Consider the following 22,638-nt stretch of genomic DNA (forward strand, 5'->3'; position numbering starts at 1 on the left):
TGATTTGATTTCTCCTAGCTTCAGCTCTGTCATCTGAAAATTAAGGAATTTAATACTCACATATAATTACATATTTATTTTTTCCTTTTTGTTTAAATTTGGAATATCAATCCCAGTTCCCTCTCCCTTACCTCCTACCCTGCCCCTGCCACACAACCCTCATCCCATCCCATTTTTGCTCCCCAGGGAGGGTAAGGTCTTCCATGGGGGATCTTCAAAGTCTGTCATATCATTTGGAGAAGGGCCTGGGCCCTCCACCATGTTAGAGAGTATCCCTCTATGTGGAAGAGGCTCCTGAAGTCCATTATTATACTAGGGATAAATACTGATCCAGTACCAGAGGCCCCATAGACTGCCCACTCTGACACACATGAGTCTGTCCTGTGCTGGTTTCCCAGCTATCAGACCAGGGTTCATGAGCTCTCACTTATTCAGGTTTGCTGTATCTGTGGGTTTCTCCGGGCTGTTTTAGACCCCTCTTCTCATCACTCCTCCCTCTCTGCAACTGGATTCTAGAAGTTCAGCTCAGAGTTTAGCTGTGGGTGTCTGCTTCTGCTTCCATCAGAAGCTACTGAATAAAGCCTCTAGGATGGCATATAAGGTAGTCATCAATCTCTGGAGTAGTCATTAATTGTCAGGAAGGGTATTTAACTAACCTCTTCTCTATTGCTTAGATTGTTAGTTGGGATCATCCTTGTAGGTCTAAGGACATTTCCCTAGTGCCACATTTATCTTTAAACCTATAATGGTCCCTTCTATAATAGTATCTCTTTTCTTGTTCTCCTCTATTCTTCCCCTGACTCAATCGTCCTGCTCCCTCATGTCTTCCTCTCCCCTTCTCTTCTTTCCTTCTCTTTCTCTTAACTTACCTCCCTGCCCCCTGCTCCCAATTTGCTCTGAAGATCTTGTCCCTTTCCCAGTCTCAGGGGGACCATGTATGTCTCTGTTAGGATCCTCCTTCTTTCCTAGCTTTTCTGGCAGTGTGGATTATAGGCTGACAATCCTTAGCTCTGTGTCTAATATTCGTATATGAGTGAGATTATTGTTTGTCTTTTTGTGACTGGGTTACATCACTCAGGATGGCTTCTTCTGGTTCCATCCATTCACCTGTGAATTTCAAGATTCCAGTATTTTTTCCACTGAGTAGTACCCAATGTAAATATACCACATTTTCTCCATTTATTCTTTAGTGAGGGGTGTCTAGGTTGCTTCCAGGTTCTGGCTATTACAAGTAATGATGCTATTAACATAGTCAAACAGATGTACTTATTGCATGAATGTGCATTTTTAGGGTATATACCTAAGAGTGGAACTGCTGGATCTTGTGGTAGACTGATTTCCATTTTCTTGTGAAATTGCCATACTGATTTCCAAAGTGGCTATTTGAGTTTGCACTCCCACCAGCAGTGGATCAGTGTTCATTCCCCTTTCTCCACATCCTCTTCATTGTCATTGGTGTTTTTAATTTTAGGCATTTTGGCAGGGGCAACATGGTATCTCTGAGTTGTCTTGATAAGCATTTTCCTGATAGCTAAGGATGTTGTTGAATTCTAACTTTAAAACATAGTGGTCTGATGATACAAGGGGTTATTTCAATTATTTTATACCTGTGGAGATTTGCTATATTGCTGAGAATGTGGTCATTTTTAGAGAAGTTCTGGCACTGAGAAGAAGGGATATTCATTTGTGTTGGGATGGATTGTTCTATAGAAGTCTATAAAACCCAATTGGGTCATAACTTCTGTTAGTTCCTTTGTTTCTTTGTTAAGTTTCTGTCTGGTGGTCTGGTCTAGTGTTGAGAATAGGGTGTTGAAGTCTCCCACTATAAGTGTGTGAGGTTTTGTGTGTGATTTGAGGTTTAGTAATGTTTCTTTTTTGGAACTGGGTGCCTTTGTATTTGGGGCATACATGTTCAAAATTGAGACTTTATCTTGAAGTATTTCTCCTGTGATTAATAAGAAATGACCTTCTTCATCTCTTTTGATTTTAGTTTAAAATCTAATTTGTTAGATATTAGGGTTGCTACAACTGCTTGTTTCTTGGTCCATTTGATTGGAAAATCTTTCCCAACCCTTAACTCTCAGGTAATGTCTGTCTTTGAAGTTGAGGTGAGGTGTGTTTTTCGTATCCATTCTGTTAGCCTATGTCTTTTTATATATGAATTAAGACCATTATTATTGAGGGATATTAATGGCCATTTATTGTTAATTCTTGTTTGTTTTGAACGTGTTGTTGGTGTTGGTATTGTTTGTGGATTTCCCCCCCATTTTTCTTTTGGCTTCTAGTAAAGTGGGATTATCTATTGCCTGTGTTTTTGTGAGTGTAGTTAACTTCCTTGGGTTGGAGTTTTCCTTCCAGAACTTTTTGTAGGGCTAGATTAGTTGATACATATTATTTAAGTCTGGTTTTGTCATAGAATATCTTGGTTTCTCCCTCTATAGTGATTGAAAACTTTGCTGTGTATAGTAGTCTGGGCTGGCATCCATGGCGTATTAGTGTTGGTAGAATATCTATCCAGGACTTTCTGGCCTTCACAGTTTCCATGGAGAATTTAGGTGTAATTATGATAGATTTGCTTTATATGTTACTTGGAATTTTCCTTTGCTGATCTTAATATTCTTTCTTTATTGTGTGTTTGGAGATTTGATTATTCAGTTGTAAGGAGTCTTGTTTTTGTGGTTCACTCTATTTGTTGTTCTTTAAGCTTCTTTTACATTCATTGTCATGGTATTAGATGGAAAAATTTTTCTTCTATACTATTGTTGAATATATTTTCTGTATTTTGAGGTGGGTTTCTTTATCTTCTTTTATACCCATTATCCATAGGTTTGGTTTCTCTATTATTTGGTTTCCTATATTTCAAGGATATTTTTGGTAGGGATTTGTATTCTGTGGGTTATGATTGCATCTGTAGTTCTTGATCATTTAACAGCTTTTCTATTTCCAGCATTCCCTCATACTGTGGGTTTTTTTCTTCTTTCTTTTTTTTTTGGGGGGGGGTCTAATTCAGCTTTCAAGCCTTGCACTGTTTGAATTGTTTCTTGCATTTTTTTGTTTATCTTTTCCTTCATTTCCTGAAATTTTTGTTTGTTTCTTCATTCATTTCATTAAGGGTTTTTCTCATTACCTCTTAGAAAGTCTCTATAATCATCATAAAGTTGTTTTAAGGTCAATCTCTCTGCTTCATCTGTGTTGGGATGTTCAGGTCTTGCTGGTGTGGTGTTCCTAGACTCTGTGTCATACTGATCTCTGTTTTTGACTGTGTTCTCTCTTATTTTTCTTTAAATTTGAAACAAGCTTGTTTTGCTTGTAAATTTCAGTTCCCTCTCCCTCCTCTGCCCCCCCTTCACCCTATCCCCTTCCTGCTCACTAGGGAGGGTGAGGTCTTCCATGGGGGATCTTCAAAGTCTGTCATATCATTGAAGCAGGGCCTAGGCCCTTCTCCATGTGTATAGGCTGAGAGAATATCACAGTCCAATTGTATACTAGGGATACATACTGGTCTACTGCCAGAGGCCCCATTGACTGTCCAGTCCTCCTAACTAACATCCATTTTCAGGGGGTTTGGGTCAGTCCTATGCTGGTTTCCAAGCTATCACACTGGGGTCCATGGGTGCCCATTGTTCAGGTCAGCTGTTTCTGTGGGTTTCCAGCCTGCTCTTGACCCCTTTTCTCTCACTCCGCCTTCTTTGCAACTGGATTCCAGGAGTTCCCCTCAGTTCTGTGGGTGTCTGCTTCTATCAGCTACTGGATGAACGCTCTAGAGTAGCATATAAGGTAGTCATTAATCTCATTATCAGGGAAAGGAATTTAAGGAAACCTCTCCACTGTTGCTTGGATTCTTAGTTCTGACCTTCTTTGATCTATGTGGTGTTCTTATACTGTCATCTAACCATCCCTTCTTCCCGTTTATACCGATGGGGTCTCTCATTCTCCTGATGGGTATGGGACCAAGGTTCTCTTCCAGGGCGTGCAAGCAAGTCCAATATGCTGATGGCTCTCCTCTTCCAGTGAGTGGAGGCAGACTCTGGCAGGGCTCTTCTGCTTGAATGGGTTACCCCATGTACATTCTCCAGTCTTGAGGAGGCTCCAAGCAGGGCACCAGAGGACCAGCTCCTCCTTTGTGGATTGAGGTGGCACTAGGATGGTGGCAGATTCTGGATAGGCCAATCTGCTGGGACAGATTCCCTTGTGTTTGCCAAGTCTTCAGGGCTCAGGAAGCTCTGGGCAGGGCCCCAGAAGGTGGGTCAGAAATAGGCCCATGCCTTACCTCCTCCCGTGGCTGGAGGTGGGACTAGGATGCAGACATACTGTGGATTGGCTGGTCCACTGGGATGGGTTCTCCTGTGTGCAGTCTCCAGTCCTCAGGAGTTTCTGAGGAGGGCCCTGGAAGGCAGCCTCCTCCCATTGGTGGAGCTTAATTACATATTTATGAGTGCTATAAAATACTTGGCAACCATATACACTCAGTGAATTGTTAAGGCTTAAATTTGTAAAAAACAAAAAAAAAAAAAACAAAACAAACGAATAAAAAAATGTCCATACTGATGAAGACATTAAATTTGGTAACTGTGACAGATTCATTAATGATCTAAACTGCATCACTCAACAAATTCCACTGCTGTAGTACAGAGAGAAAGCAATAATGAGGAAAACCCCACAATATGGCCAAGTAGAGACCTACTGTCCTGAGGAGTTTCCTGGCAGGGACCCTGGTCTTACAGTATCTACACCTGGTAGCTTATATTAATGCCTGCACTGCTAAAATCCTGTACAGAAGAAAGATTTTTAATGACAAGCACATAAAATATACCATATTAACAAGGAAAGTTCCTAGGAAAAAAAGAGTTCATAGAGAGTAGATTCGTGTTTACAAAGAATAAAATTTCTACTTTCTCTTTATAGCATCATAATTCAGCATGATTGTGATAGTGTTAGCCTCAGACAAACCTTAATTTAAATTTCATTTTTGCAATTTTTACTTCCCACCCTTTGTAAGAGCACTAACTTGCTGAGTGCAGAATGTTCCAGGGCTTTTGAAGATGAGATACGAAAGGACAATGTTTTTTTAGACATTAAACCTTAAAACCCAATCCTACTTGTGTACATGTGTTGGATAAAATGTCCTCACTTGTTGCAGTATCTCTGTAGGAATTATGACCTTCTACTTTTACTTAGGGTATCGCTGCTCAGAATCAATTTGTGAAACAGCAGGACAAGCTATTTTAGGATGGGTTCAACACCCATTAGAAACAATCTAAGCTGGAAAAAAAGTTGAAATAAAACCTGAAATTCTGATTGATTGTTTCCAAGAGCTTGTAATGCAGCACAAATATGCCTGCATCCAGCTTTTAAAACATAGAGTTGAGTGGCTAGCACATGTTCTTAGACAGAGGTAACAGGCATTTTTCTGATGGATCACAAGCAATTCCTTTCAGCACAAAAAGCACAGAAATATTCTCAGGATATCTTAGTCTCTGATACAAGCATACCAGTCACTACAAAAACAAAAACAAACTACAAACAAACACAAAAAAGAAACAATAAAACAAGTCAGGTGGTGGCAGCACACACACACCTTTAATCCCAACACTCAGAAGGCAGAGGCAGGAAGATCTCTGTGAGTTCAAGACCAGCCTGGTCTACAAGAGCTAGTTCCAGGACCGCCTCCAACACCACAGAGAAACGAGAAACCCTGTCTTGAAAAACCAAAAATATATGAATAAATAAATAAATAAAATAAAATAAAATAAAACAATGACAAAAGCATACATAGCTTAGTACACAATACATATGTTCAAATCAAACCCACAATAATTAACAAGTTTAATCCTTAAACTACTCAGTCTAAAAACCATGTGTTTTTATATTTTTATTGCTAAGTTGTATTAGAATCACAAGAAACATGAAGAACATCAATAATTTAAACGAAAGTGATGAAAATATCCAGAAGTCACTCAGTTTTAAGTGAATAAAGAGAAATAAGACAGTAACTACAAATCTTTTTTTTATATAAATCAAAGTGTTATGCTACAGAGGATTGCATCATGATAAAGATGATTTACCAACCAAAACTTTCTAATTTCACAATTAATTTTTTTTTTACAGCAAGAAAAATTTTCAGTGTTATTCTTTTATTTGGATAAGATATAAGCTATCATATTAAAATAATATAAATTCAAAGATATAAAAGGTATTATTCATTATCATAAATATATATATATATATGTATAAATATATGTCATGTCATATTCTTGAGACATATTTGGGGGAGTGTAAAGCCTTACCACAAAAAATGGCAACTATATAATATAACATTTTATCGAACTAGATTTATTCGTTGCACAATATATATTTTAAAACCTTGCATTGCTTATGAAAATATGTGGATTGTACCAGTCCAATGATAAACAGAAAAAGGAGGTAGGGGAATTTCTATGTGAAAAGAGGAAAGGGCTTGCTGTGCATACCCAATGACCTCAGTGTGGTGCTCTAGCAGTGACATAAATGTCAGGTGGTGTGGTAACCAGCAGGCTATTCCAGTGATAGACAAAAGGAATCTGGCTAGCTGAACTAATCATATTCAGCTCTGGATTCAGTTAAGATATACTAATACATAACACAGGGAATAAAGAAGGAAGAATGGCAAAGTCAGGCCTGTGTACATCCAGGCACATATACACATGCACACCCACATATACATAGTCTCCCCATACAAAAATAAATGCTTCCATCCAACATGCACAAACACGTACAAGAAGCTTAAAAACAAGCAAAAAGCCACATTCTATATATTTAAATCATTTGGGAAAAAATTCAGCCTATGTTTAAAGAAACCAATTTTTCTGTAATAAGTCTTCCAAATGATAATTTGACATGAATATTTAAAATGTAATAAAAATAAAATCAAAGCAAGCAATACTGTAAAAATCATCCTTCAGGTCAGGCATGTAGAGATATTGCTAGTTGTTAATTTTCATATCTCTAACTTGTTGTGTGACTTGTACAGTATATTTTACTCTATGCAGGGCAAACAAAATGCTATTTTGCTACCCAGGTGAAGTTATTCACCATATTTAGGAATATTTACAGAATCAATTGTTACCTCTTATATTGCTTGGAGTAGAGAAATATGGGTTATCAAAGACAATTCATTTCTCTCAATCAAATTGCTCATTCATTCAGCATAATATTAATAATGTCAACTACACTGTTTTTCCTGACAAATATATGGAAACATCAAGATTAATAATCATTTGAGTAAGGCAAAAATAGCTAGCTTTTAATGAAGGTACATTGAGTTGAACCTATTTCTACTTGGTAGAAGTGACTTCATATTTGTTAAAGGAACAAAGGATAAAGAAAGACCAAAGTTGGTATATATGGATATTGAAAATTCAAACCAAAGTAATATAATTTATATTATGAATTTAATGGTTATATAAAGATAAAAGAAAGGAATGAAATTCCCAAATTGAATTAACCCATTCCTAATTTTAGGAATCACATAAAATTAAATATGTGCTAATGATTTTTAAAAGATCACATACATTTTATTTTATTTTTTAAAAAAGATTATATATATTTTAAATTATCTGTCATTATTTAATCCACCGCAAGCTTAACATAAAGCAATCAACACAAAATAATTAGAAATTATTGTTTATCATTATTTAATAATGTTATACAAATATTTCTAATAAAATTTTATAAATATAAATAAAATATCTGTGTTTTAAACATGAACACATAAAATTACATGTGCATTATACACAAAATATGAAACATATGGTAGAATAAATTATAACATTGTTCAGGCACACTAAAATGTTTAGTTAAAAAACAGAATTAATAAGAAACAGAAATAAAGAGAATAAAGATTCTAGTCTAGAATAATATGGATATAATGCTAGTATACATATTCTCAAAGTTTTAGAGTTGAAAAGCAAGATTGATAACTGTTGATCATGGTGTGCAATGTTAGTACTTTTATCTGAATATAATTGCATATATATATATATGTGTGTGATATATATGTACACACACATATATGTATCAAACATATAGAGCAAAGACTCAATGTTATTTTTTAAAGAAAACAATTCTATTCACAATTGCATAAAAATATCTTACAATTAATACAACAAATGAAGTGAAATACTTAACAATGAAAATTTTAAGACACTAAAAGAGAAATTCAAAAAGATTCCATAATGTTATTAGAGCTCCCATACACATGAATTCAGATGATTAACACTGAAAGTTACCATCCAACCAAAAGCAATCTACAGACTCAATGTGATCCTAATCAAAATTTCAGAGTGACTCTTCACGTAAGTTAGAAAAGTTCTTAAATTTTATTTGAAAATGCAAAAATTGAATGACAGTCCAAAGAAATCCTGAACAACATGAATAGCAAAAACAGCAACAACAAAAATTGCTGATAATATCAGCATCTCTGATTTCAAGTTATGCTATAAAGCTGTGGTGATGTAAACAGCATGGTAGTGGGAAAAAAAAGAAAGAAAGAAAGAAAGAAAGGAAGGAAGGAAGGAAGGAAGAAAGAAAGAAAGAAAGAAAGGAAAAAAGAAAGAAAGAAAGAAAACCTCATTGGTCAACTGAATGAAAGAAATTATGATCCAGACTCATACAGCCAAACCATGTTAGGCACTGGTCACAACAATACGCATTAGAGGAGAGGAAATGTAGCATCTTCAGAAAATGAAACTTACTGACAAAAGTGATTAGCTACATGTAGATAAAAGAAAATAAATCCTGAATACTCATCTTGAACAAAACTAAACTACAAATGGATCAATGTCCTTTGCCTAAGATTCAATACCCTGATGCTGATATAGAAAATGAGTAATAACCTTGCATTTCTTGGCACAGTGATGGACTTTCTGCCTTTTTGGAAGAACCCATATAACTCAGTGTTAAGGTCATCAATTAATAAAAGGGACCACATAAAATAAAAACAAATAATGTCTGTATAGCAGAAAAAACAATAATCTGAGCAAAGTGGCAGCTTCTGGAATAAGCATACAGACTAATAAATAAATATGTAGAATACATAAAGAACTAAAAAAAAAATGAAAAGCCAAAATTTCAATTTAGAAATGGGATGTAGAATTGAACAGTTTTCAGAATATTAAACACAAAAAGGATGAAAAAATATCAGAAAAATGTTAAACATCCCATACATCTGGGAAATTCAATTAAAATTACATTGAGATTTCGTCTTAAATCATTCAGAAAGCTAATATCAAAACAGAAGGAACAACAAATGGCTTAATGGATATGGGAGAAGAGGGACACTTAGTCACTTGGAGTAGGAATGCAAAGTATTTAAGGTATTGTGGAAATCACTTCAGAAGTTCCTCAAAAAGCTAAAAAACTAGAACTATTGTGCAGCCATTTATATCCCTTTTGGGTATAGATCCAAAAATCTCCATATCCTACTCTAAAGATGCCTGCACACCCATATCTGCCACTGAGCTACTTACAGTAGCCAGGAAACAATGAATGTATAGTGAAAACGTGGTATATTTACACAATGGAATACCATTTAGTTATTAGAAAAATGAAATTCACATATAAATGAATAACACTGAAAGTAGTTGTTCTGAGTGAGATAACCCAGATACAGAGAGGCATATAATGACATGTTTTCTCTTATCTGTGGATGGATGTAAGCTTTGAATGTTCAGATAATTGTGTTTCACTTTAATACCCATGGAGCTCAGGTGTGGGCAAGCCATCCCTGATATTGTAAGCATGGAAGAGCTGTCTCCATTATTCACCAGTCAAGAGGCCTCATGGGAGGGATTTTCTCACCCCTCTGCCATTGCCCACTGCTCTGCCACCAACACCTGAGACAGATAGGAGAGCAGAAGAGCTGTCCTGCCCCTTATCAGCACTCAGGAGAATGGCCCTTATACCAGATCTGGGCAACACAGCTGCAATCAGTGAGCTCATCAAGGCAGTGCAGGTGAACTCACCCTGGAGAGCGATATGGTGGGCTGACCAATCCTGCAACTACCCAGGCCCAGAAAGAGGGTTATGGTTTGGCCCACCCCAGCAGACACCCCATCTGTGATCTGCTGGAACACATGACCCAAAGCTTCATGTTCTCACCAACACAGGGCATCAGCAGGATAACCAAGGGGAGCTCAAGTGAGGGCCAATAGTGTAGCAGAAACCAGAAGTCTCGAACCAGACTAATGACTCTTTGCAATGAACACTTGCAAGTAAAGATATATGAACAAAAGTGCACACTGTGCCACTCACAATGTCACATGATGAGATCCCTCCCCCCTTTTTTTCTTTTCTTTTTTCTCTTAAATACAGATATAACTGTCACAGATTAGAAACAACACTAACAACAAACTCTCACCCAAAACTGTGTTAGATAAAATGACTCTGATCTTAAGTTAAATATATCATCTGTGTTTCTCCTCAGCAATAGAAGCTTTCTTTCTCTTTTCTTTTAACTATATTTCTTAGTAATGTGAGAAGCTACACCCACAAACTATCAGCAACATGACTGCCTAAATATGAATTGAACAATGAAAGCATCAATTAGCATGTTAGCATTGGGAGGCTGCTTGGGATTCCCGAATGTATGCTAACATGCCAATTGATGTTTTCCTTGTTCAACTCACATTACTAAGAAATATAATATCACAGCAAACACCCAGATCCTCAGGCTCTTACAATATTTTTGCCCCTCTTCACCTATATTACCTGACCTGTAAGTGCATGAGTTGTTTGATAGATGTATATGGGCAGACTCCAAACTGATTGACATATATATATATATATATATATATATATATATATGTATGTATGTATGTATGTATGTATGTATATATATATATATATATATATAATTTCTAATATACTCAATAAGAGGGAAATCATGTAACTGGTCAACTTATGAGGGCTAGTGAACTCCTTTGAGGAAATCTACAACCACTACTTTACTAAAGAAGCATAATTGTTAATTACATTCTAAATATTGTTCTTCATTCAAATAGATGTATGGTATGCATCCTTCATCACAGAAACTCTCTGTACTAAAAGATTTTAAAGATCAAAATTTCAAGATGATAGTTTTAGATTGTGACATAACTTTGTTATATTTTAGCAGATTGCATAATTTCTTAATCAGAATCAATTGTGAAAAAGGATTTTTTAAACAATACCTTAAATTTTGTACATACTTCAGTTTTAGAAATTATTATTTTTTTAATTACTATGCTTGTTGAAATATGGTTTGGGTCAAGGTTTATGTGTGTGTCAATATATCATTCAAATTACTCAAAATTGTCTTCTTTTCTTCTAGAAAGTGGCTAAGTGTATATCCATAGATATATGTGTACAAACATATACATGTCCATAAATATATATTTATAACATTTACATTTTTCATAAAGCATTTGATGATACTATATACATTATAACAATAATGTTCTTAAATCTCAAACTACCACCCATGACAGCACCCCTTACCAGCAGGAAGTAGTTTGGAAAGAACGACACCCAAATTCCCAAATATTGTCTATAAATATTTGTTTTCATTTAAATGGACTTGGTTATATAAAATAAATAAAAAAATATCAAACTACAACAGATAAAAATAGATGGAAGATACATACAACACTGGTATAAACTGTTCTCACAAATTTAAGTAGTTTCTGGCCCTTATGAAATAAAATCATAATTCTTTTAACCTATTGATTTTAATAGTTAATTTTAATTTTATTTATTATTTCATCTTATATCACAACCAGAGTTCTCCCTCCCATCCCTCCTCTGCACCCTTTTTCCTCCCATTCAGCCCACCCCCATTCACTCCTTCCAACAGGTAAGGCCTCCCATGGGGAGTAGACAAAGTCTGGAACATTAAGTTAGAGGAGCACCACCCACCCCACTGAGTTAAGACTGAGCATGGCATTCCCATATAGGGAATGAGCTCCAACAAGCTAGCTCATGTACCAGGGATAGATCCTGGTGCTACTGCTACTGCTAGGGGCACCTCATATAACCCAAGCTTTGCAGCTGTCTCACATACAGAGGGTCTAGTTCAGTCCCATGGAGGCTCCACAGCTGTTAGTCTAGAGTTGATAAGCTTCCATGAGCTTGGTTCAGCTGTCTGTGTAGATCTTTCCATCATGATCTTGACCTCCCTTGCTCATATATATTCCCTCTTCCCTCCCTCTCTTCTACTGGATTCCCTGAGATCAGCTTGGTGCACAGTTGTGGATCTCTGCATCTGGTTCCATCAGTTATTGGATGAAGTGATTATAATGATAGTTGGAGTCCTCACCAATCTGATTACAGAAGAAGGCAAGTTCAACCACCCTCTCCATTATTGCTAGGAGTTTTAACTGGGGCCATCATTGTGGAATCTTTGGAATTTCCCTAACATCAGGCTTCTCACTAACACCATATTGGCTCTATCAAGATATCTCTTTCCTTGCTCTCCCTCTCCCTCCCCTCCTTCATCACCCAGTTCCTCATGTTCTCATCCCCCATCCCCTCCACTTTACCATCTCCCCACCACCAATTTACCCAGGAGATCTCATCTAATTATCCTTCCCAGGGGGATCCATATGTGCATGTCCCTCTTAGAGTTCTCCATGTGTTAAACCGAGCTTCTCTGGAGCTGTGGATAGTAGTCTGGGTATCTGTTGATCCCCTTATGAATGAGTACATACTGTGTTTGTCTTTCTGAGTCTGTGTTACCTCATTCCCAGGATGTTTTTTCTAAGTTATCAATTTTACTGATGCTTTTGTTTTTCACAGCTCAGTGATACTCTATTGTGTAAATATACTATATTTTCTTTATCCATTCTTCAGTTGAGGAGCATCTAGGTTGTTTCCAGGTTCCAGCTGTTACAAATAATGCTGCTTTGTCCTTGTGGTGTCAAGTGTCTTTTGGGTATGTGTATCAGAGTGGGTTGTGTCACTGGGCCTTGATGTAGATTGGTTTCCAATTTTATGAGAAACCTCCATACTGATTTTCAAAGTGACTGTAAAAGTTTGCACACCCATCATTAGTGGAGGAAGGTTCTCCTAATTCCATATCCTCTCCAACATAACCTATCCTCAGTGTTTTTTTATCTTAGTTGTTCTGGCAGGTGTAAAGTGGTATTTCAGAGATGTTTTGGTTTGCATTTCCCTTAGGATTAGGATGTTGTGTTACAAGCACTTTCCTGCCAGCCTGGTCCCACAGCCACATCAATTCCAAATAACACACAGAGATGCTGTATTAATACAGTGCTATTGTCCAATGGCTAGAGCTTCTTATTGGCTAGCGCTGTATAGATTAACTGATAATTAATAATATATGTATTTCTACATGGTCTTATCTTACCTAGAACACCAGACTCCCATCCCATTGAGATCTTCTCTGGACTCTGCTAATGTTTCCCAGAATCCTCACCTCTTCTAGTCCCACCTATCTTGCTTTCCTATTGGCCAGCAGTGCTTTATTCATTACCCAATAAGAGAAACATATTTACACATTGATATCTCCCATCATCTCTTCTTTTCTGTCTAAAATAAAAAAGAAGGGCTTTAACTTTAACACAGTAAAATATATAACAAAACAGTTATCAAATGTGAACTATAGTTAAAAATATTTAGTTCAAAAACATTTAGCAAGATTTAAATAGTCGTTCATCTATCTTATCTTTGTTAGTCTAAAGTCTTATACCTAACGAATTTATCTTTAATCCTAACTCAGAAAAACTATAATCATAACTGTCTTCAACTCCATCAAAGACCACAGAAGGATAGTATATAACTCTAAAAATGACAGAGACAACTCGCTACCTGGACAATCATCCAAAGTTCTTCTGTAATTGCAGATCCATCTTCAGCCCATAAGCCACAGTGTTATCAGCAGACTTCTCAGCAAAGCAGGAAATATCGAACTGTGCCACCTGTGTTGGCAGTTTGTCAAACATTTTTCTCCCTGCTTTGCAGAATATCTGGCAGACTCCTTCATGAAGCAGGAACTTTGTAGTACTGTCCATCTTGTTTCAGCATTCACTTTTCTGTGGGTCCTGCATGTCCAGTTTATATAGCATAAAGTCAAACAGTCCAAATAAGAGCAGTTTCGTGCCTAAATAGCTAGTCTTGCTATATTGAAAGTAAACTCCATAACGAGTTTCTTATTAGTCTATCTTCATTTGTGATGCAGGTGGTAATGCCAGGAGCAATTAGGTCTCACTGTCAAGAAAAACCCTAAACCATTTTAAATGCCATATTCTGTATGTCTTTGAAAGATTTGATGAATCCGTACCCAACCAAAATATATATTTATAAAAAACTAACAAACCTAAGTATAAGTTTTGACTATTATAAGTACCTATCTATAATTTGTACTTAATTATACATTATATTTTTAATGAACTATGCAAACACAATAGCTAAATAAGAGGCTAAGTATACTTATCAAAATTGACCTTAAATTTGTATCAATAAATGAAAATCCATTTCAATGCAAAGTATTCATTCCTATACCACAATCTCCCTTTTACCTTTAAAAAGTAATTGGTTGTGATCATTAACCATTTATAAGCAACTTCATTTAGATGAAAACAAACATTTATAGACAATATTTGGAAATATAGGTGTCATATTCTCCAAACTGCTTCCTGCTGATTATGGACACTGTTTATACCATGGGGATGCTAAGAAGATCCAGAAATCCTGGCTGTAGTGGTCTATAAAGCTGTCTTGTCCAAGCTGTTTTGAAAGTTGGATCACCTGGAACATTGTTTCAGGGATTCTTGTTTAATCAAACCATTTTAGTCTGGATGGAATCCACAGCTTTTCATTTTCTGTGGAAACAAAAACAGAAATTCTTTTCCCCAGTAACCTGTCCTTAGACTTAAATTTGGATGTTGAAGCATTTTAAAAATACACAAATTGGATTAACCCAGCAGAATTTCTTTTAGTAGTTGTTGCTATTTCCTCAGCAGTCAAACAATTGAATGTCTTTCCAAGATTGGCATGCGGGTGTACGTTTACAGCCTTGGTCTATGCTGCCATCCAGCAGCATGCTGCCGGCTTGGAGTTGTGGTCACTGCCATTGCCAGCTACTCTTACACACCATTCAATTGTTAGCAGGGCCTCACAAAAGAGCCCTGAGGTTTATTGCATCTTATGCTGAGTCAGGAAGACTCCCTTAAAGGAGCTTTGCAAGTCTCTGCTTGTCTGTAGAGAAGCAGAACACACCTAAGAAAAATCCTGCTACCAAGAAGCCTAGCTTGTCTCTGTTCTTTTGTTTCTAAAACCCTTTTTTTAAGCTTTTGTCAAGTTTTAAGTGCAAGTTCTTAGGATCCATGTTGCAGGTGCCATTTTGTTATGAGCACTTTCCCACCAGCCTTGTCCCAGACTCATAAAGATAGGATAAATGATGGAATATTTTCTTTAAATCTTGCTAATGCCTTTTTTTGTGTGTGTGTGCACAAGGAATATATCCTGATTCCACTGTCATAAGCCCCTTTGACTTCACAGGCCTTCTAACTGAGACCCATGTTCAAGGGATCTGAGTTGGCCCATTGCTGGTTTCCCAGCTATCAGTATGGGGGCCCATTAGCTCCTCCTTGTTCAGGTCAGCTGTCTCTGTGGGTTTCTGTAGTCTGGTCTTGTCCTCCCTCTCTGCATCTGGATTCCAGTTTGGCTCAGTGTTCAGCTGTGTCTGTTCCTGTTTGCATCAGCTACTAGATGAGGGCACTATAATGGTGGATAAGTTAGTCATCAATCTCATTATCACGGAAGAGCATTTATGGTAGCCTTTCCACTGTTGCACTGTTGTTCAAATTATTAATTGGGGTCAGTCTTGTAGGTCTCTGGACATTTCTCTAGAGTCCATTTTCTCTTAAAACATATAATGGCCCCCTCTTCTATGGTATTTCTCTCTCTGTCTCTCTCTCTCTCTGTTTTCTCTTATTTATTCATCCCTGACTCAACCTTCCTAGTCCCACATGCTTTCATCTCCTCCCCTTCCCTTTCTCCTAGCTCACTCTCCACTCACTGGGCCCCCAATCCCAAAATGCTAGAGGCAAGAAGGAGGGCCTAGTCCATACTACAATTGACTTGACAGATTTTGTTGATCCCTCCTGAAAGGCTTCACCCTCCCTGTGGAGTTGGGGGGGGGTGAATGGGATGAGAGGGTGGTGAGGGGGGCATAGGAAGGAGGGACAGGAAAGGGAGGGAGAGGGAACTGGGATCAATATGTAAAATAAGAAATATAAATAATTAAATAAGTAAAAGAGAAGGTACTACAGTTAAAATCTTGCTGACTGTAATGGACTAAATATTGTTAGCTATAGTCCTTATCTGATAACTGTTCTGTTATATATTTTACTATGTTAAAGTTAAAACCCTTCTTTTTATTTTAAACAGAAAAGAGGACATGATGGGAAATGTCATTTTGTAAATATGTTCTGTAATTGGTTAATGAATAAAGCACCATTGGCCAATAGAAAAGCAAGATAGGTAGGACTAGAAAAGGTGGAGGATTCTGGGAAATGTAGGTGAGTCTTATGTGATCTCAGGAGAGGACTTGAGTCTAGTAAGATCAGATCATGTAGAAATACATATATTAGTAATTATGGGTTAAAAATCTATACAGAGCTAGCCAATAAGAACAATTGGCCAACAGTATTGTATTAATATAGCATCTCTGTGTGTTATTTGGGGACTGATGCAGCTATGGGACCAGACTAGTGAGAAAGTGCTAGTAACAATGTTGAGAATTTCTTAAATGTCTTTGAGCCTTTTAAGGTTCTTCTGATGAGAATCCTCTGTTTAGCACTGCATCTCATTTTTAATTTGGATTACTTTGTAATCTGATGTCTAGTATCTTGACATCAGTTGAGGAAGACATTTTTCCATTCTGTGAGCTCTAGTTTTGTCTTATTTACCACATTCTTTGCCTTACTGAAGCTTTTCAGTAAGGAGATCCAATTTATTGATTGTTATTCTAAGTGTCTGTGCTACAGGTGTTATATTTAGAAAGCGGTTACCTGTGTCAATGCATTTAAGACAACATCCCACTTTCTCTTCTATTAGGATCAATGTAAGTGGATTTATGTTGAGGTTCTTGATCCAACTGGACTTGCATTTTCTGCATGGTGATAGAAATGGATCTGCTTGCAAACTTGACATCCAGTTTTTCCCACAGCATTTGATAAAGATGCTCTCCTTTTTCCATTGTACATTTTGGGGTTCTGAAAAACCAGGTGTTCATAGGAGTGTACAATAATATCAGAACTTTAATTTGATTCCATTGGGTCCATGTGTCTGTTTTTAAGCCAATATCAATATTTTTATTATTATAGCTTGATAGTAGAGTTTGAAGTTAGGGATAATGATGCCTCCAGAAGTTTCTTTTTTTGTACAGGATTGTTTTGCTTATTCTGTTGTTTTTTTTTTAATTTATTCAAAGTGATTTTATTGCTTGTGTACACAAGAGAATTTATCCCACTAGAGCAGAGGCTGTGGATGACTCATATTTCCAATTGGGTGGGAGGACCTGCTTAGTCAGTCTTATAGTAGCGAGCCAGCCAGTAAATTCTGCTCTCTATCAGAATCAGGCGGAATTTAGCATCCTTATCCTTCCTGTCCCTCTCAAGATGCTTTCGGACAGCAACAGCTTTCTTAATCAAATGGTAGAGATGCTCAGGAAGGTCATGGGCAAGGCCTTTGGACTTAAGGATTCTCATGACTTTATTACCAGTCACAAAATGGACCTGTGCCACCCCATGTGAGTCTCTCAAGATCACAACTATTTGGGAAGGAGTCAGTCTTTTCTTGGCCAGTTTGTAAATCTGTTCCTCCACGTCATCAGATGTCAGCTTCAGCCATATGGGGACACTGTGGCGGTAAGGCAGCACCAACTGGGACAGGCCCTTCCCTGGAGCATGCATGCGACCCATGATGAAGGAGGACTGGAAGCAACAAGACTAACTATTGTGGGGTTTTTTTTGTTGTTGTTGTTATTCATATGAACTTGAGTATTCAACTTGCTGTAAATTGTTATTATAATGTTTATATATGCTCCTTGTACACTGATCTCTCCAAGACCTTTGTCATGAAGGGGTGTTGGATTTTGTCAAAGGATTTTCAGCACACAATGGAGTACTACTCAGCAAAAAAAAAAAAAAAAAAATGGAATCTTGAAATTTGCAGGCAAATGGATGGAACTAGAAGAAACAATCCTAAGTGAAGTAACCCAGTCACAGAAAGACAAATATGGTATGTACTCATTCATATAAGGATATTAGACATAGAGCAAAGGTTTATCAGACTACAATCCATACCTCCAGAGAAGCTAGGAAATAAGGAGGACTGTAAGAGAGACATACATGGTCCCTCAGTAAAGGGGAAAGGGACAAGAGCCCCTGAACAAATTGGGAGCAAGGGGAAGGGGCAGGGAGGTAAGAAAAAGAGAAGGGAAGAAGAGGAGGGGAAGGAAAACATGATGGATCAGGAAGATTGAATAGGGAGATGAATAGAGGAGAGCAGGAAAAAAGATATCAATAGAGGGAGCCATTATAGGTTTAAAGAGAAATCTGGTGCTAGGAAATTGTACAGAGATCCACAAAGATGACTCCAACTAGGAATCTACACAAAAGTGGAGAGTCTACCTTAAATACCCTTCCCTTATAATGAGAATGATGATGACCTTACATGCCACCCAAAAGCCTTCATCCAGTAGCAGATGGAAGCAGAAGATCCACAGCTAAATATTGAGCCAACCAAACTCCTGTAATCGTTTCGGAGAGGGAGGAGAGTGATGAGCAAAAGGGTCAAGACCACGCTGGGAAAACACACAGAAACATCTGACCTGATCAAGTTGGAACTCATGAACCCCAATCTGACAACTAGGGAACCAGCATAGGACCAAACCAGGCCTGCTGAATGTGGGTATCAGCTAGGAGAACTAGGCAGTCTATGGGACTTCTGGCAGTGGAACCAGGATGTATCACTAGTGTAGGAATGGACTTTGAGAGCCCATTTCTTATGAAGGGATACTCCCTTAGCCTAGAGGCAAGCTGGGAGGGCCTAGGCCGTAACCCAAATGACTTGACAGATTTTGATGATCCCTTATGGAAAGCCTCACCCTCCCTGGGGATTGGATGTGGGGATTCAGTGGGGGGGCATAGGAGGATGGGAGGCAGAGGGAATTGGGATTGATATGTAAAATAAGATTATTTCTAACTAAAATAAAACTTACTAATAAAAAAAAAACAGAAATAACCCACCATTACTGTATTTAAGCATATCATTTCTTTTATGTCCATTAGTATTTGTTTTATAGAATTAGGTGTGCCAGCATTTGATGCATATGTTTTTGTAGTTATTTACCTTCATAATGGTATATGCACTTCAATAACATTTAGTGATCTTTATCTCTCTCTTTTTTTTTTTTTTTTTTTTTTGGCTAATTTTGCCTTGAAGTCCTATTTCTTACACTTAAAAAATGGCTACTTTGATCTCATTTCTGAATAAAAATTTTGTCTTTTTCTTTTGATTTTTGATATATTTGAGTCTTTTCCATTGAATTGTGTTTTTGAAAGCAACCAACAGTTGAGTTTCTATCAGTAATCACCTTGTAATTAGAGACTTGCAACCATTAATGGTTTTGGTTATTAGGAGAAAGTCAAACTTGTATAAAAGATTTTCTATTTCTCTGACAGATTTTTCTGATTGTATAGATGAAAGTTTTTGACCTAAATAATTAACTTGATGACACCAGCTCCTTTTCCCTTGAAAGGTAGGACTGGAATTCTCAACTTTTATTTACCTGAGAAAATACTTCTCATTCACTTTGAAAGAAAACATCTCTGGCTATAGATTCTAAGTAGGTAGCTTTCCCTCTTAAAACTCATAATTTTTCATAATATACTTTCTTACTTGTACATTTGCAAATTAGAATAATGTTAGAAATTTCTTATTTTGGCTACTAGTTTCCTATACTTCCAGTTAATGTATTAATCCATGGCAGAAAGTTGGCTAAATAAGTTATTTTCCCCTATTATTGACTGGTATTTACTATTTAGCTATTTACCATTCAATACTTTCTAATTTTCTGCCTTTTTGTTATGTGAGGTTTGTTACAAGAAATTTTCCCTGCCAGCCTGGTCCCACTGCTGAGTCAGCCCCAAATAACACACAGAGACACCGTATTAAATATAAAGCTGTTGCTCTTGGCCAGTTACTAGTGTTACTTATTCACTAGCTCTGCCTTAAATATTAACCCATTTCTATTAATCTAAGTGTTTCTACATGGCCTTATGTTACCAAAGAGAGGGTATGGACCTCTTCCTCTCATGTCCCTACATCTTAACTCTCTTCCACTACATGTCACAGAATCCTCCTTGTCTCCTAGTCCTGCCTATCTTGCCTTTCTATTTGACATCAGAATTTTATTCATTAACCAATAAGAGAAACATATTTATCAAATGACATCTTCTATCAAAGGATATATACTAAAAAGCAATTTTCATACTCATACATCAAGTTTATTAATTTGGAATTCAAATGTAAAAGATAAAAGCCAATAATTTTAAGAGCCTCTATTATTTTAATGAAAAGGATCAACTAAACAACCAGAGGTAAAAATTCCAAACACTCATCTATGTAATACTAGGAAAATTACTAACTTACTGGGGCTTGTCTTTGTTGAAATATGGTGAATTCTCATAGTATAGTTTTGAGGTTTATTAGAGAGTATAACATGTGGCTGGAAATATGCACAGCAGTTAGGAATGCATAATGTTCTTACAGAGGACTGGAATCTGGTTTCCAGAATCCACACTAAGGAGCTGACAGTGCCTGCAGCAGTATCTCCAAAGAATCCAGTCTCTCTCTGGCCAGTGAGAACACATGCATTTACATGCACATATCCATACACACACACACACACACACACACACACACACACACACACACACACACACATCATACGTAAATAGAAGGTAAAAATTAACCTTAAAAACAGTTTTGAAAAGCAGCATATAAAGTACCAAATATTAGAATACTGCTAGTTCATAAGAAGGAATATTTGAATGAATTGTCTTTATTTAAACATATGGAATTAATTAACCAGAGTACAGTTTCTTCTGTCTTCTTCCTTTTACAAGGATTTAATTGTGGAAATAATGTAAGAAAAATGAGCGCCATTACAAATAGTGCTGTTATGAACATAGTCAAATAGATGTCTTTGTTGCATGGATGCAGCACTATTTGTAATAGCAAGAACCTGGAAGTAACCTAGATGCCCCTCAATTGAAGAATGGTTAATGAAGATGTGGCATATCTACACAATGGAATACTACTCTGCAGAAAAAAATAATGGTATCTTGAAATTCGCAGGCAAGTGGATGGCACTTGAAGAAACCATCCTGAATGAGGTAACCCAGTCACAAAAAGAGGAACACAGTAGTTACTCATATATGGATTTTAGACCTAGATCAAAGGACCACCATCCTATAATTCACACCACCAGAGGAACTAGGATACAAGGTGTATTCTAAGAGATTCATATAAAGTTCATCACAGAACTGTTAAGGGACAAGTCCTCCAGAACTCAAGGGATGAAGGGGGGCAGTGAATGGAGAGAAAAGTAGAAGAAAATGAGGGGGAGGAAAGGAAAACACTTGCGACCAGGAAGATTGAGCCTGGTTAGGAATAGAAGACAGGAAAGAGAGAGAGAGAGAGAGAGAGAGAGAGAGAGAGAGCATAAAAGAAGGAGCCAATATTGCTTTGAAGATAAAATTGAACACAAAGAAAGGACTAGAGAACTACAAGACTGCTGCCAACTAACAATTTGAGCTTCCATGGAAAGGCTACCATAAATGCCCTTCCTGGAGAGTGAGATCAACAACTAACTTATCCATGGAGCCCTCAACTAATGCCTGTTGGAAACAGGAGCAAACACCCATACATAAACACTGAGTCGAAGTAGAACCCAGATGCAGATGGAGAGGACAAGACCAGGCTGCAGAAACACATAGAGACAGCTTACCTGAACAAGGAGGAACTAAGGGGCCACCAGACTGATAGATGGGAAACCAGCATGGGACTGACTCAGGCCCCCCTGAATATGGGTCTCACCCAGAAGGACTGAGCAGTCTAAGGGACCTCAGACAGTGGAGCCAGGATGTATCCCTGGTGCACAAAAGGACTTTGCGAACACACCCCCCATGGAGGGATAACTGCCTTAATCTAGAGACAGGAGAGAAGCCCTATTCCCTACTTCACATTACTTGTCAGATCTACATGACCCCAACTGGATGGCATTCCCCTACATATGGAATTGGGGTAGGGGGATGGGAGGGGAGGGTGGTTAGAGTGCTTGTGAGAGGGCAGAGAGGGCAAAAGGGAAGGAAGGAGGGAGGGAGGAAGGGAGAGGGAACTGGGATCCACATGTAAAATAATAAATTAAATTAAAGAAAAAATACTTTGACTCCAAAATCTAAGTTCGAGGACAAGTTACTGGGGAAAAGGATTTCTATTTTTGTTTCCACAGAAATGAAAAGATATGGATTCCTTCCAGACTAATGTGGCTTGATCAAGCCAGACCACCTGAAAGAGAGTACCAGGTGATCC

General features: G+C 37.4%; 1 protein-coding gene across 1 annotated transcript; it reads right to left on the minus strand.

The window, feature by feature from the left end:
* Positions 1-17,511: 17,511 nt before the first annotated feature.
* LOC127236286 (40S ribosomal protein S13-like) lies at positions 17,512-17,960 on the minus strand. The gene has a single exon (XM_051203900.1). It carries the CDS (start codon positions 17,958-17,960, stop codon positions 17,562-17,564), a length of 399 nt encoding a protein of 132 aa, XP_051059857.1. The 3' UTR covers positions 17,512-17,561.
* Between the last annotated feature and the right edge of the window lie 4,678 nt (positions 17,961-22,638).

This window comes from Phodopus roborovskii, unplaced genomic scaffold, assembly GCF_943737965.1.
Source record: "Phodopus roborovskii unplaced genomic scaffold, PHOROB, whole genome shotgun sequence".
NCBI lineage: Eukaryota > Metazoa > Chordata > Mammalia > Rodentia > Cricetidae > Phodopus > Phodopus roborovskii.